At 45.8% G+C, this 15,043-nt stretch overlaps 1 protein-coding gene across 2 annotated transcripts; it reads left to right on the top strand.

Annotated features, from left to right (window-relative positions):
* The first annotated feature begins 3,862 nt into the window (after positions 1–3,862).
* Positions 3,863–14,623, top strand: LOC110498611 (equilibrative nucleobase transporter 1). Of its 2 annotated transcripts, none has more exons than XM_090188014.1 (13): positions 3,863–4,482; positions 5,104–5,484; positions 5,876–6,005; positions 9,220–9,266; positions 9,405–9,481; positions 9,586–9,678; positions 10,417–10,556; positions 10,705–10,892; positions 11,732–11,875; positions 12,167–12,274; positions 13,033–13,219; positions 13,520–13,643; positions 13,986–14,623. In XM_090188014.1, exons 2-13 carry the CDS (start codon positions 5,253–5,255, stop codon positions 14,145–14,147), a joined length of 1,632 nt encoding a protein of 543 aa, XP_090044140.1. In that variant the 5' UTR covers positions 3,863–4,482; positions 5,104–5,252; the 3' UTR covers positions 14,148–14,623. The 2 variants fall into 2 exon arrangements, with proteins under 2 accessions (XP_090044140.1, XP_090044139.1); XM_090188013.1 differs by having other exon boundaries at positions 3,883–4,482; positions 12,904–13,219.
* The last annotated feature ends 420 nt before the right edge of the window (positions 14,624–15,043 follow it).

Below are 15,043 nucleotides of genomic sequence, written 5' to 3'. Positions count from 1 at the left end.
GAATCTAAGCATATTATACAAAATGATACATATACAGACCTTTGAATGTGTATAACACACCCTGCATGTCTGCACACTAAAATAAATGCAGGACAAATCCATACACATCAACTGAACAGACAAATGAATGGATGCAGTAGCCTCCCTGCAGCCTTGTATTACACACAGTATACCGCACAAACATCATAAGAGGCCAAATTCGTCAAAAAACGAACCCAAAAAAACCCAAATTCCTCTGCCACCGCAGGACATATTTAACCAAAATTGAAAGCACACATACTAACTAAAATAATTCAACACATATTGGTCCCTCAGCAGCCGACCACTGTCGTCATCAGGGAAGATTGCCGGATTGTCCCAGTCCATGGCTGGTGGCACTCTGGGGGCCCTCTCCTTCCTCAGGCAGGCCACATTGTGGAGGACAGCACAAGCCACAGTAATATCACATGCCCTAACAGGGCTGACCCTTAATTTGTGAAGGCAGTGAAAGCGTGCCTTCAGGAGGCCAAAGGTCATTTCAACTCTGGCCCTGGTCCTGGCATGGGCATGGTTGTAGGCCTGCTGTGCTTCCTGGGGGTCTGTGAAAGGTGTCAGGAGAAAAGGCTGGCAGCCATACCCCCTGTCTCCCAGCAACACACCAGAGAATTCACCTGTCAACACAAAATCTCATCATTACTACCTCATAAACACAGTGATATTCTTGACACAGCCATGATGGTTATAAATAGGGGTTGTGTGGCTTACCTTGTGATAGGCACTGATAGATTTCAGAGGCCCGAAAGATTCTGGAGTCATGGACTGAGCCAGGCCATTTTGCCACAACATTGCTGATCACACAGTCAGCATTGCAGACCATCTGAAATCATAAGATGAGGAATATTACACCAATCAATGCACATCACTGGCAATGCAGAGTGTTCGTCAATGGACAATATCAAAAAGTTATGTTCACCTGAACATTAATGCTGTGAAAGGATTTCCTATTCACAAAATCGGCCTCATGGGCACCTGAGGGGGCTTTTATCCTTATGTGTGTGCAGTCCACTGCACCAATGACATTGGGGAAACCTGTCACACAAAGTAATGAGTATCCTACTATGTGTTAACAGTTGTCCTGTAATTTGTAGATCCTCTTACCTGCAATCCTATAGAACTCCTCTTTGATGTCACAGAGTCTTCTGTGGCCAGGGAAGGAGATGAAGACATCTGCTAATGCTTTGATAGCCAGACACACACTCCTTATTGTGCGGCAAATTGTGGCCTTGTTCAGCTGTTCTGCATCCCCCACTGAGTACAGGAAGGCTCCACTAGCAAAAAAGCGCAAGGCCACACAAACCATTTGCTCCACACTCAGTGCATGGCTCCGTGCAGTGCGGTGCTTAATCCTGGGACCCAGTAGTCTGCATAGATACCTGATGCCATCTGCAGAAAACCTGTATCTTTCATATAGATGGTCATCAGGGAAGGCCAGTGGGTCCAACCGGTCCCTGAAGACCCTTTCTCACCTGAAGGCTCTCCTCAGCACAAGTGCTTCTTCATCCACCACATCTCGCACGAATGGGCATGCCATTGTCAGAGCAGAAAGGAACACACAATTTTGGGCCTTCATATAGGCTAGTGGCCACACCTGGTGCTGGGGGGGGTGGGCAAAAGAGGGCGATGCCTTATAACGATGACTTGGTTGTACTGATTGCTGGGAAAATAAAAAAAACCTTAGAAAGATGCCACCGTCCTGTGTGCTCACAATAAGAGCTCATATGTCATGGCTCACTTGACTTTACGAGAATATACCTAATTTTTATTTTGAGCTGTGTCATCTTCTTGGAGCTGGGGGAGGAAAGAAAAATAATGATTAATACATTTGTGTTACAGTTAGCATACAGTGTACATTGAAGGCATATCTCACCTCCCTCTCAAGTTTTTTTATTTCAAGGTCCAGTTTCCTAATTGTCCTCTTTTTTATTTCGAACTCCAGTGCAAGATTTTCCATCTTTTTCTTCTTGTACTGAATGTCTATGTCTGCCAGTTCTATTTGGCACCGGAGGTGGTTGCCATACAACTTTCTGATAGCTTGTGAGCTCTGTGAACACAATACAATTAGCGCAGCTGGAATTTGGCAGGATGTGGTGTCCTTTTATTAATACGCACTATGTTGCCAGGCTGGTTTTCCCACTGTATAGCATCTGGGTCCTGTAAAAGAAATTAGATTTTTTGATTTTGATGAGGACTCCTCACCATTGTAGAGTAAATAGTACTTTCACAGTCTTAACATGATACCTCATGCCTTCTGGAATCCAGAGAGATGGTCTCCTCCTCATCATCGTCTCCATCATGTGCTGTTGCTGCTGCACTGGGGCCTTCACACTATCACATTTAATCGGATTCATATTGAAGCTAGTAGACAAGACATGCCAGGCCTACAGTATGCCTTTGATGGAGTACTCACTGGATCAGCATCGTCTGGTGCTTGTGCTGGTGGCTCTAACAGGAACACAGTGCTGCCAGACACTGCAAGGCAATAGGTAAACCAAAGTCAGACAGTCCAAATTGATTCAATATGAATGTGGTTGTATCCCATGTAGAGATGGAAGGACATACCTTGAATGAAGCGGGTGGCATCTTGGGAGGAACCTATGCTCGTCTCTTTCCCCCCAGGGATCCCCTCTAAGACGGGCCTGCCTTTATTTAGCTCCAAGGCCATGTCCTCTGCTGGGGTAAGGTCAGCCTTTGGTGACCCACCACCCGTGCCTTGTCTGTGGGTATTCTTTTTCACTGCTAAAACAGTACAGACAATGTGTGAGCAGGCACCTTCTGGGTACAATATATGCTTGTGCTTTGTTAAATATTAGTCAGGGACCATACCATTCTGCAGAATGTTCTTGTATTTGATTTTGACCTGCTGCCATGTCCGTTTTGGCCCGTTCATGTTTAATCTACACACACACACACACACACACACACACACACACACACACACACACACACACACACACACACACACACACACACACACACACACACACACACACACACACACACACACACACACACACACACACACACACACACACACACACACTTAATGGAGTCACACTGCAAAAAATTACTTGGTATTTTTGTCTTGTTTTCAGTAAAAATATCAAAAATTTTATCATAGCTTTATACAGTGTGATGGAGTTACTTTATACAATTTCACTCATATCTGCAGTGCATTTCAATAAAAAAAATTAACCGTTTCATAATTACAGTACAACTGCATTTTTGGAGATGTGAATTAAATATTTGAATTGTAATTGTGATGTTTCAGCGGAGCGGTGAGTGTGTAATTGTGCACTACTTACGCATTCAGGCGGTCTGCAATACTTTGCCACGCTTTTTCTCTTTGCTTTATCACTGTGGCGGTGTTGCCTTTCTTCTTAATTATATCTTTTACCTCCTCGTATGCCTCCATGAGGATTTGTGCTTCCGACGGGGAAAAGTACGCGGCTCTAGTTGCCATGGTAAATCAGTTAATCTGTGATCTGTGGCGGGGTCTATTTGAGTGAGCCGTGAGCGCGCACCTATCCAGGATTGGTTTCACCTGGCTTAATGAATCCGTGTCTGCTCATCCTGGCTTGGTCTTTGTGCAACCAATTAAGCCTGGACGCACATGTTTTGGCTTCATTGAGCTCAGCTGAGTCATTTATCCCGGATGTCTTAATTCTACTTTTGTGCAACAGGCCCCAGGATCTTTGGGGATAAGGACGGTACAGCCATAGACAGACACACCACTGGGAGGAGCCAAGGCACTCCAATGAACTAATGAGAGCCTAAGTAGAGGATGATTGACACACTGAAGCCCCCGCCCCCCTCCCTCCAGCCACTGCCAATAATGTGTCTGATAAAGGGTCAGGCCTTTCCTGTGTCAGCCTGCACATAGCTGCAACCAGGACACAACCTCAGTCAGTGACTCCGCATAAAACTGCCAACTGGGACACCAGCCAACATTCTCTCCAGCCAACAACATGGACTTTGGGAACCTGGCTTCAATCGGTGGGGGGGGCAGCCCCCACTGATTGGCAAGCAATTTAAACCAGTGAATCAGTTAGAACCAGTGAACCGGTTAGAACCAGTGAGCCAGTTAGAACTAGTGAATCAGTTAGAACCAGTGAGACAGTTAGAACCAGTGAACCAGTTTGAACCAGTGAACCAGTTAGAACCAGTGAACCAGTTAGAACCAGTGAGACAGTTAGAACCAGTGAATCAGTTAGAACCAGTGAGACAGTTAGAACCAGTGAACCAGTTAGAACCAGTGAACCAGTTAGAACCAGTGAACCAGTTACAACCAGTGAACCAGTTAGAACCAGTGAGTAAGTCAGATGAGTTGAACCAGTGAGCAGACAGAGAGAACTATGTGGTACTATAAGAGACCAGAGAACTACGATGAACACTGTGTTCTGAGAGAGAAGACGACAGAGGCTTCCACTGTTGGCCCTTCTACAGGTAGAGTGTGTGTGTGTGCATAGTATGCATCTTGTGAGTATGTTTGCTTTTGTGCCCAGTGTATCTGGGTTAACAGTGTATTTGCTGTTAGATAGCAATACTATGTAACAGAGTTTCAGGAGCAGTGCCCTCTGTGCGTGTGTACTGTGTGTACTGTGTGTACTGTGTGTACTGTGTGTACTGTGTGTGAGAACCTAGTGCTATAGTGCCAGATGTAGTGAAAGAAAGGTTAAGGTTAATACTGGCTTTTTAATCCTGCCGAGTTCCTGATGGAACCCTATTCCCTATTTACTGAAGTGCACTACCAGGGCCAGGGCTGGTCAAAGGTAGTGCACTATATAGGGAATAGTATGCCGTTTGGGACACGGTTGTAGTAAACATGACGGACTCACCTGTGTTCTCTAACAGGCAGTCAGGCTGTCAGTAGTTCTATTCAAGGTCTAAGGTCTAGTTTGTGTTCATGTTCTACTAATTCTAGTCAATGCAGATCAACACGGTGAAGTGTGAGGGAAACTTGCTGCAGGGGGGTTCACTGCCCTCATTTATTTTAGTACTTCATATTTTGGAACTAGTCCCGCCTCATCTCCTCTTACTTTCCAAAAATACCCCTGGGGCTGAAAGGGGGCACCAATGCTGTGGTCAGAAATTGAGGGACCCACCACCACTACTACTACCGAGCTTCACCACCACCCCTCTGACCAGCAACACAAAGTCCCATAGGAGGAACCCGAAAGTGAAGCAGGAAGTAAGCGGCAGTGGCAGCAGCAAGCATGCTGGGATGTGGGGGCGGGGCCAAGCTGCGCCACAGTTTGACGGTGGCCTCGGGATTCGTTGAAAACCTGTGTTTCTCGGGGATAGCGTACGGCTGGGCGTCGCTGGTGTTCATCCTTAAGAACGACGGCTACTTCAGTGACCTCTGTGACATCACTGCCAACGCCACCGACCCCGGTGACATTATCACATTGTCAGGGGAGCGGCCCGGTGATAACATCATACAGTCAGGTGAGTCATGAGCTCGCACACACACGCTTTCTCTCTCTCACACACACAACCTCTTTCTCACACACACAACCTCTTTCTCACACACACAAAAGCGTCTGAAGCTCACAAAAAGCTCTCTCCCCATCCCTCCTCTCTCTCTGAGACACCAGTAGACAGTATGAACAGTTCTCTCTCTCCCCCATCCCTCCTCTCTCTCTGAGACACCAGTAGACAGGATGAACAGTTCTCTCTGGTCTCTCCATCCATCTTTCCTTCTCGCCCTCTCTCCAATCCCAGCCCTCCATCTTTCTCTTTCTCTGTCTCAAAATGTAGTAGACAGGAGACAGGATGAACAGTTCTCTCTCTCCGACATCCCACCATCTCTCTCTCTCTCTCTCTCTCTCTCTCTCAGACTGTAGTGGCCAAGATGAACAGTTCTCTCTGGTCTTCACCGTCGCCTCCTTCTCCATGAACTTCCTGCGTTTTCCTCTGGGCTTCCTGTTCGACCACTTCGGCACCATGGCGACCAGGCTCCTGGCCACGTGAGAATGTTTTATTATTGTAAAAAAAAAATGTAATGCTGCCCATCATTTATTTTTGGTGGGTCAACTAACTGGTGAGTGTCGTTTTTACAACAATGGCTTTGTCTGAAATAGCACCCTATTCCCTATTAGTGTACTACTGTTGACCAGAGACCTACACTATGAGCCCCGGTCTAAAGTAGTGCACTGGGACAGGGTGTGAAATGAATTTCCAGGTGAACCAAAAGGAGAGCAGTTATTGATAAAAATCTATCAAAAATCTATCTGGTTTATTCCAAGAGTTCAGGGAGAACCTCCAGAACAGAAGCAGAGAACATTTCTAATGTTAATCACATTGTCACAGAAGATTCTGGAAACACCAGCCTGAGAGACTTGTAGGAATTCTCATCATCAGCTGCTACAGAATCACAGTGTCACAGAGACACAGTGTGTCTGGTTCCAAACCTGAACCACATTCAACACCAGCAGACATTTATACCGGCAGCTAAACAGGTCAAAGGTTGGGACGTCCCCACTGGGCACAGACGTCAGTTCAACGTCTAGTTTTCATTTACATTTGGTTGAGTTGTCAACTGACGTGAATTCAACGCTAAATCAATAACAAAACAAAACAATCACCACGTCGTTGGATTTCAGTAAAACGTTTGGGGTGACAATATATGACATAATCTGACGTTGAAGACTTGTCAAATCCAATTCGTTTTCCACGTTGATTCAACGTCCATTACGTCAATGTTTTGGCTTGAAATGATGTGGAAACAACATGGATTCAACCACTTTTTGTCCAGTGGGTCAGTACTTAGTTCCAACCGATAATTATAGACTAACAGGGTTAATTAAACATGGTTAACTCCTGTTTCCCTCCCCAAAGGAAAGCATCTGTCTGCGTCTTGCCGCACATAAAATCATGTTTATTACATATCAATCCATATCAACAGAAAATGAAATACAAGAAAATAATTTCTCCAATAATTTCCCATTACAGGCTGTCATTTCAGATACAGACAGGTGTGTTTATAGATTTTTTCCGCTGACAATGATTTGATTTAATTGTTTAATTTTTAATTTCACCTTTATTTAACCAGGTAGGCTAGTTGAGAACACCTTTATTTAACCAGGTAGGCTAGTTGAGAACACCTTTATTTAACCAGGTAGGCTAGTTGAGAACACCTTTATTTAACCAGGTAGGCCAGTTGAGAACACCTTTATTTAACCAGGTAGGCCAGTTGAGAACACCTTTATTTAACCAGGTAGGCTAGTTGAGAACAAGTTCTCATTTACAACTGCGACCTGGCCAAGATAAAGCATAGCAATTCGACACATACAACAACACAGTTACACATGGAATAAGCAAAACATAGTCAATAATACAGTAGAAAAAAACAAAACAAAAAGTCTATATACAGTGAGTGCAAATGAGGTGAGATAAGGGAGTTAAGGCAATAAATAGGCCATGGTGGTGAGGTAATTACAATATAGCAATTAAACACTGGAATGTTAGATGTGCAGAAGATGAATGTGCAAGTAGAGATACTGGGATGCAAAGGAGCAAGATAAATACATACAGTATGGGGATGAGGTAGATAGATGGGCTGTTTACATGATGACAATGGTGATGGTATTTTCCACATTTTGTTACGTTACAGACTTACTCCAAAAATGTATTACATTGTTTTTCCCCCTCATCAATCTGCACACAATACCCCATAATGACAAAGCAAAAACTGTTTTTTGGAAATGTTTGCTAATCTATTCAAAATAAAAAACTGATATCACATTTACATAGTTATTCAGACCTTTTCTCAGTACTTTGTTCAAGCACCTTTGGCATTGATTACAGCATTGAGTCTTCTTTGGTATGTCGCTACAAGCTTAGCACACCTGTATTTGGGGAGTTTCTCCCATTCTTCTCTGCAGATCCTCAAGCTCTGTCAGGGTGGATGGGGAGCATTGCGGCACAGCTTTTTTCAGGTCTCTTCAGACATTTTCGATCAGATTCATGTGTGGGCCACTTCATGACATTGAGACTTGTTCCGAAGCCACTCCTGCGTTGTCTTGGCTGTGTGCTTAGGGTCATTGTCCTGTTGCAAGGTGAACCTTCGCCCCAGTTTGAGGTCATGAGCACTCTGGAGCAGGTTTTCATCAAGGATCTCTCTGTACTTTGCTCCGTTCAGGTTTCCCTCAATCCTGACTGGTCTCCCAGTCCCTTCCGCTGAAAAACATCCCCACAGCATGATGCTGCCACCACCATGCTTCACTGTAGGGATGGTGCCAGGTTTCGTACAGATGTGACGCTTGGCATTCAGGCCAACATTTTGTTTCTCATGGTCTGAGAGTCTTTAGGTGCCTTTTGGCAAACTCCAAGCAGGATGTCATGTGCCTTTTACTGAGGAGTGGTTTCCGTCTGGCCACTCTACCATAATGGCCTAATTGGTGGAGTGCTGCAGAGATGGTTGTCCTTCTGAAAGATTCTCCCATCTTCACAGAGGAACTCTGGAGCTCTGTCAGAGTGACCATTGGGTTCTTGGTCACCTCCCTGACCAAGGCCCTTCTCCCCCGATTACTCAGTTTGGCCCGGGCGGCCAACTCTAGGAAGAGTCTTGGTGGTTCCAAACTTCTTCCATTTAAGAATGATGGCCAATGTGTTCTTGGGGACTTTAATGCTGCAGAATTTCTTTGTACCCTTCCACAGATCTGTGCCTTGACATAATCCTGTCTCTGAGCTCTTCAGACAATTCCTTCAACGTCATGGCTTGGTTTTTACTCTGACATGACCTGTCAACTGTGGGACCTTATATAGACAGGTGTGTGCCTTTCTAAATCATGTCCAGTCAATTTAATTTACCACAGGTGGACACCAATCAAGTTGTAGAAACATCAAGGATGATAAATGGAAACAGGATACACCCGGTGCTCAATTTCGAGTCTCGTAGCAAAGGGTCTGAATACTTATGCAAATAAGGTATTTATTTTATTTCTAAAACCTGTTTTGACTTCATCATTATGGGGTATTGTGTGTAGATTGCTGAGGATTTAAAATATATATATTTTTTGAATAAGGCTGTGTGGTTAGTCAAGGGGTCTGAATACTAACCAAAAGCACTGTTTCTCTAAATCAATGTTATCATGACACCAAACCATCACAAAACTACCTATGCTCATACCCTCCCTCGCCCCTACCACCCTCCCTCCCTGCCTGCGTCTTCTTTTCTAGATGTCTGTACACCACGGGGACCTTGTTGATAACTGTCTCCAGTCCAGGTACTTTTATAACATATTGAAATGTCGGTTAGCGTGTCTTGACCTTCGGTCTTTAATTGACGTTTTTTGTTTTTTTTAGGAATTATTGCTTTGTCCCCCCCCATCAACCCACCCCATGCTTCTCTCTCTCACACACAGAGCAGTCAGCGTTGCTGTTTCCTGCCATCTCGTGCCTGATCACATCTGGAATGTTGTTCTACACCACCAACGCTCAAGTTGGTCTCTTTCAAAGCTACAGTCTGTCATCTCTATGTCATGACATGCATTTGGTCAACAGATGGTAAACTAGTGGTCATCTCTGTACCTCTGTCTTCTTAAGGTGGGGAACCTGTTCGACAGCCACCGTTCCACGGTCATATCGGTCTACGCCGGGGCCTTCGACTCCTCCGCCGCTGTCTTCCTCATCATCAAGGTAACACAGCATCTTCCTTATGACTATTCCTCAATGTGGGACAGGTTTCCTTATGACTATTCCTCAATGTGGGACAGGTTTCCTTATGACTATTCCTCAGTGTGGGACAGGTTTAATGAGGGTTTATACTGTTGAAAACCTCCTGACTTCCTGAAAATTCCTCAATTAGGGACAGGTTTAATGAGGGTTTATACTGTTGAAAACCTCCTGACTTCCTGAATATTCCTCAATTAGGGACAGGTTTAATGAGGGTTCATGCTGTTGAAAACCTTCTGACTTCCTGAATATTCCTCAATTAGGGACAGGTTTAATGAGGGTTTATACTGTTGAAAACCTCCTGACTTCCTGAATATTCCTCAATTAGGGACAGGTTTAATGAGGGTTCATACTGTTGAAAACCTTCTGACTTCCTGAATATTCCTCAATTTGGGACAGATTTCTGGTGCTTGAACTGTTGCACAGTCAGCACCTGCTGTTTTCAGAAGGGACTACATCAACTGAAATGTAGCATCCTCTAGATGAAACATGAATCCAAACGGTCATTAATGATTTGCTTCTCCTTAATCTGACCTTTGACTGACTGCTTAATTCCATTGTGACAGATGCAAGCTTAGCTCAGGCAAAAACATGAATGATTTAAGTAACCACTGATAATCAAAAGAGGTGAAGAAAGGATTCATACATGCTGTATATAACCTCTCCCTCTTCCTCCCCCCCTCTCTCTCTCTCTCTCTGAAGTTTTTGTATGAAAGAGGGGTCTCTTTCCACTCCTCCTTCCTCGTTCTCTCCGTCTGCAGCGTCATCCACGTCTTCCGGACGTTCTTCCTCATGCCCAAGACCCACATCCCCTACCCACTCCCCGACAGATACGCTTACGGGTCAGAAGAACTATGACTCCCACGATGCACCACCACACCACACAACCAGACTAACAGTCACCATGGTGACCGACCACTATGGACGCCAAACAGGACTGTCGCCGCCATGATTTTAAAGCGGTGACTCTGACTCAGCTCTTTGTGACAGGGTGAGCTGCGGTGGCCGGTGTTGGAAGAGAGGGGGAGAGAGAGGAGAAAAGGACGGAGGAGGAGGAGAGAGAAAAGGAGATGTGAATGCCAAATATCAGAAGATTGCTGTGTTACAGAAGGCTGAGAGTGCCCCGCTGCAGTCGCAGGACAAAGCAGGACCTTCCAGACCCGATCAGCCTGAGAGAGGTAAGAAACCTGGTCATCCAGTCAATTCAAATAAATATAAAGGGCTTTATTGGCATGAAATAGTCCTACATATTGTAAAAGTTACTAAAAAGCACTGAGAAAGTGAGCAACGTCATTCACTCACAGACACCTCATACAGCCACACAAGCATCATAGAATATTGCCCCAACCAACACCCAGTCTCTGTCCTCCTCCCTTCCTCCGTTTCTCCCTCTCTCTCTGTCCTCCTCCCGTCCTCCGTCTCTCTCTCTCTCTCTGTCCTCCTCCCTTCCTCCGTCTCCCTCTCTCTCTGTCCTTCACCCCCCTCCTTCTCTCTCTCTCTCTCTCTCTCTGTCCTTCACCCCCCTCCTTCTCTCTCTCTCCCTCTCTCTGTCCTTCACCCCCTCCTTTTCTCGCTCTCTCTGTCCTTTACCCCCTCCTTCTCTCTCTCTCTCCCTCTCTCTCTGTCCTTCACCCCACACCTTCTCTCTCTCTGTCTCTCTCTCTCTGTCCTTCACCCCTCCTTCTCTCTCTCTCCCTCTCTCTGTCCTTCACCCCCTCATTCTCTCTCTCTCTCCCTCCCTCTCTCTGTCCTTCACCCCCCTCCTTCTCTCTCTCTCTCTCTCTCTCTCTCCCTCTCTCTCTCTCTCTCTCTGTCCTTCACCCCTCTCTCTCTCTCTCTGTCCTTCACCCCTCTCTCTCTCTCTCTGTCCTTCACCCCTCTCTCTCTCTCTCTCTGTGTCCTTCACCCCACTCCTTCTCTCTCTCTCTGTCCTTCACCCCACTCCTCTCTCTCTCTGTCCTTCACCCCCCTCTCTCTCTCTCTGTCCTTCACCCCCCTCCTTCTCTCTCTCTCTCAGTTACCAGTTTTAGGAGTTGTGTCCTGTCCTGGTTCTTCCTGTGGCACCTGGTCTGGGTGGCTGTCATGCAGTTCTGTCACTTCCTGTTCATCGCCACGGTGAACCCCATGCTCAACCGGCTGGCCAACAGAGACCAGACCTTGGGTAAAAAATAACAGAAAAACACAAATACAGCTATTTTTCTGCCTCTGTGTAGACTACTTCTCTAATTTAGTGGTTATCAATGCTGTTCTTTTCTCTCTCTCTCTCTTCCTCCACCTGTCTCTTATTCTCTATCTCTACCCCCACCTTCTCTCTCTCTCTCTGTCTGTCTCTGTCTCTCTATCTCTACCCCCACCTTCTCTCTCTCTCTGTCTGTCTCTGTCTCTCTATCTCTACCCCCACCTTCTCTCTCTCTCTCTCTCCTCTCTCTCTGTCTCTGTCTATTTCTTTCAGTGAGTCAGTACACCAATGCCTTTGCCTTCACCCAGCTCTGTGGGGTCCTCTGTGGTCCCTGGAATGGCCTCATCATGGACAGACACAAGGGGAAGCCACTGGCTCCAGGTGGGTGACATCATAGACGTTAAGGGCAGGTGACAGTGTGGGCATTAGAATAAGATGGTGCTGCTATTGATAGACAACATTTACACACAGTCAGGCAGAGACAGCAAGGGCAGTTCGTTGCTCCAGAGCCTTTTCGTTCACCTTCACACTCCTGGGCCAGACTACACTCAATCGTATGACCCACTGAAGAGATGAGTCTTCAGTAAAGACTTAGAGGTTGAGACCGAGTCTGCGTCTCTCACATGGGTAGGCAGACCATTCCATAAAAATGGAGCTCTATAAGAGAAAGCCCTGCCTCCAGCTGTTTGCTTAGAAATTCTAGGGACAATTAGGAGGCCTGCGTCTTGTGACCATAGCGTAGGTGTAGGTATGTACGACAGGACCAAATCAGAAAGATAGGTAGGAGCAAGCCCATGTAATGCTTTGTAGATTTAGATGGTGAATAAGTCCTGGAAAAGCTTACAGCTGTACTTAAAGATGGACTCCATTTATTTAAACACAGTAGACCCAAGCAACAAGCAGTTAAAATGAAAGTCATAAGTATCTCAATCAACGTTTCATCCTCACCTACCTCTTTCTGTCTTTCCCATCCCTCCCTCTGACACACTCTCCCTTCTCTCTCCCCAAAGGAGAAGAAGCAAGAAGCCGACCTGCGCTCCTCCTCTCTCTTCCTCTCACCTCCCTCATTCACCCACTCTCTCTTCCACCTCTTTCTGACACACTCTCCCTTCTCTCTCTCCCCCTTTCTCTCCCGAAAGGAGAGACGAAGCAAGAAGCCGACCTGCGCTCCTCTTCTCTCTCCCTCTTCCTCACCTCCCTCCAGTGCCTCCTCTTCTACGTCTGCTTCTCCTCTCCTCTCCTTGCTCTTCAGTACCTCACCTTCATCCTGCAAGTCCTCAACAGTGCCTTCATCTATGGTGGACACCAAGCCTTCCTCACCATCGCGTACGTTCACACTGTGTGTGGGTGTGTTATGTCTCCTATCCTAAAGTACCCCCAGCCCCACCACCACAATTTAACCCTGCCTCGACCACCATTACTACTATTGCTTTTACCATCGAGGACCACTTTGTAAATAATCATTTTAATGAATACTTTCAAGTGATATCCTCTGGGTCCACATTGTACAGTTTGTTGTATATGTCTGTTACCCAAAATAAATTAAATTCAACAAAAGAAAACTCCACTAGTCATCCAGTTGTTTAATCCGTCTGTCTTCTTCTTTTCCTCTCATCTCCCCACCAGGTTTCCCGGCTGCCATTTTGGTAAGTTGTCTGGTCTGATAACATCTCTGTCAGCTGTGGTTCTGCTGCTCCAGTTCCCTGTTCTACACCTCATCAGAGAGTTGCTGCATGGAGACCCTATCTATGTGAGTCAGTCAGTCAACTTATTTTTCCTACAGAAAACAGTAGGGGCCTCATACCTGTGTAATGAACTAGGGTTATATACCTTTGAGTGTTTACCAAGCCTCTCATCGAGTACCCGCTGTTGTTCTACGTATTTGGTGTATTCCAGAACTAACTGTTTCAACTAGTGAGTGGCTTGGTGATGACTAGATTGATGGAATCAGATGTGCTAGAACTGTAATACATTAAGTAAGTAGAATGGCTGGAGTACTGGAGAGGATGTTTTGGGAAACAGATAGACCACAGGCTCTGCACAAGGGGGGCTCAATCTTTGTGTTCTTCTTCCCACCTCTCCTCTCCTCCAGGTGAACGTGGGTCTGACCCTCCTCACCCTCCTCACCTTCATCCACCCCCTCCACGTCCACCTCCACTGCCGCTCTCTAGCCAGTCAGAGGAGGGCTAGGACCGAACAGGAAGTAACAAACTCAGGGTCAAAGGTCACGTGCAACAGGCTGGTGGGGATGTGACGACAACCAACAACAGTAGTGGTGCGTCTCAATAGTCTAAAGTCGCTTCCTCTCCTTGTCTCCTTTCCTTTGATAACATTGATCTGATAAAATTGGTGGAAAACAGGGTCTGTGTCCCAAATAGTGCCCTATCCCCTACATGAGACATTACTTTTGATGGGACCTGGATAAAAGTAGTGCCCTATATTAGGGAATAGGGTGCATTGGGGCACAAACAGGTGCTTCTGTAGGGTGCCTTCCCTTCGCCATCTTGCTTTCACTTGTCCGATGTAGGTGAAGGAGAGGAGACGAGGAGAGAAAGCATCTTTAGACTGTTGGGATGCATCCAGGACAATTGACACTACATCATGGACAATGCCACTGACTGTTCAAGGCAGGGCAAAGGAGGACAGTGACCAAAGTGAAGACCTACTGTAATGTGCGTGTTAACCTGTCTGATTGTAATAAAGAATACAACTAAACTGTGAAACAACAAAGTCCAAAGTATAGTTTAATTGATAAGTTTGAATGGTCAAAATATCAATCACAATGGGTTAAATATGTGGCTCCCAAGTGACGCAGCGGTCTAAGACACTGCATCTCAGTGCTAGAGGTGTCACTACAGACCCTGGTTTGATCCCGGGCTGTATCACAACCGGCCGTGATCGGGAGTCCCATAGGGCGATGCACAGTTGGCCCAGCGTCCTCTGGGTTAGGGGAGGGTTTGCCCGGGGTACGCCGTCATTGTAAATAATAATTTGTCCTTAACTGACTTGCCTAGTTAAATAAAGGTGAAATAAATACAATTAATAATATATATATATATATATATATATAACCCTAACCCTATATATTAGGCGAGCCTGTAGAGCAGTTCTCAGCATGCGCCCCCAAAATTTAATGCAACTCTCTCATGT

The sequence above is a fragment of the Oncorhynchus mykiss genome, chromosome 10 (assembly GCF_057628025.1).
Source record: "Oncorhynchus mykiss isolate SJ-2025 chromosome 10, ASM5762802v1, whole genome shotgun sequence".
NCBI lineage: Eukaryota > Metazoa > Chordata > Actinopteri > Salmoniformes > Salmonidae > Oncorhynchus > Oncorhynchus mykiss.
This window is presented reverse-complemented; position numbering and strand designations above follow the sequence as displayed.

Excerpts from the sequence above, each read along its gene's own strand:
- LOC110498611 (XM_090188013.1), top strand. The coding sequence starts at position 5,253 with ATGCTGGGATGTGGGGGCGGGGCCAAGCTGCGCCACAGTTTGACGGTG. Across the intron at positions 5,485-5,875 it reads TGATAACATCATACAGTCAG|ACTGTAGTGGCCAAGATGAA; the intron begins GTGAGTCATGAG and ends TCTCTCTCTCAG. Across the intron at positions 9,679-10,416 it reads CTGTCTTCCTCATCATCAAG|TTTTTGTATGAAAGAGGGGT; the intron begins GTAACACAGCAT and ends CTCTCTCTGAAG.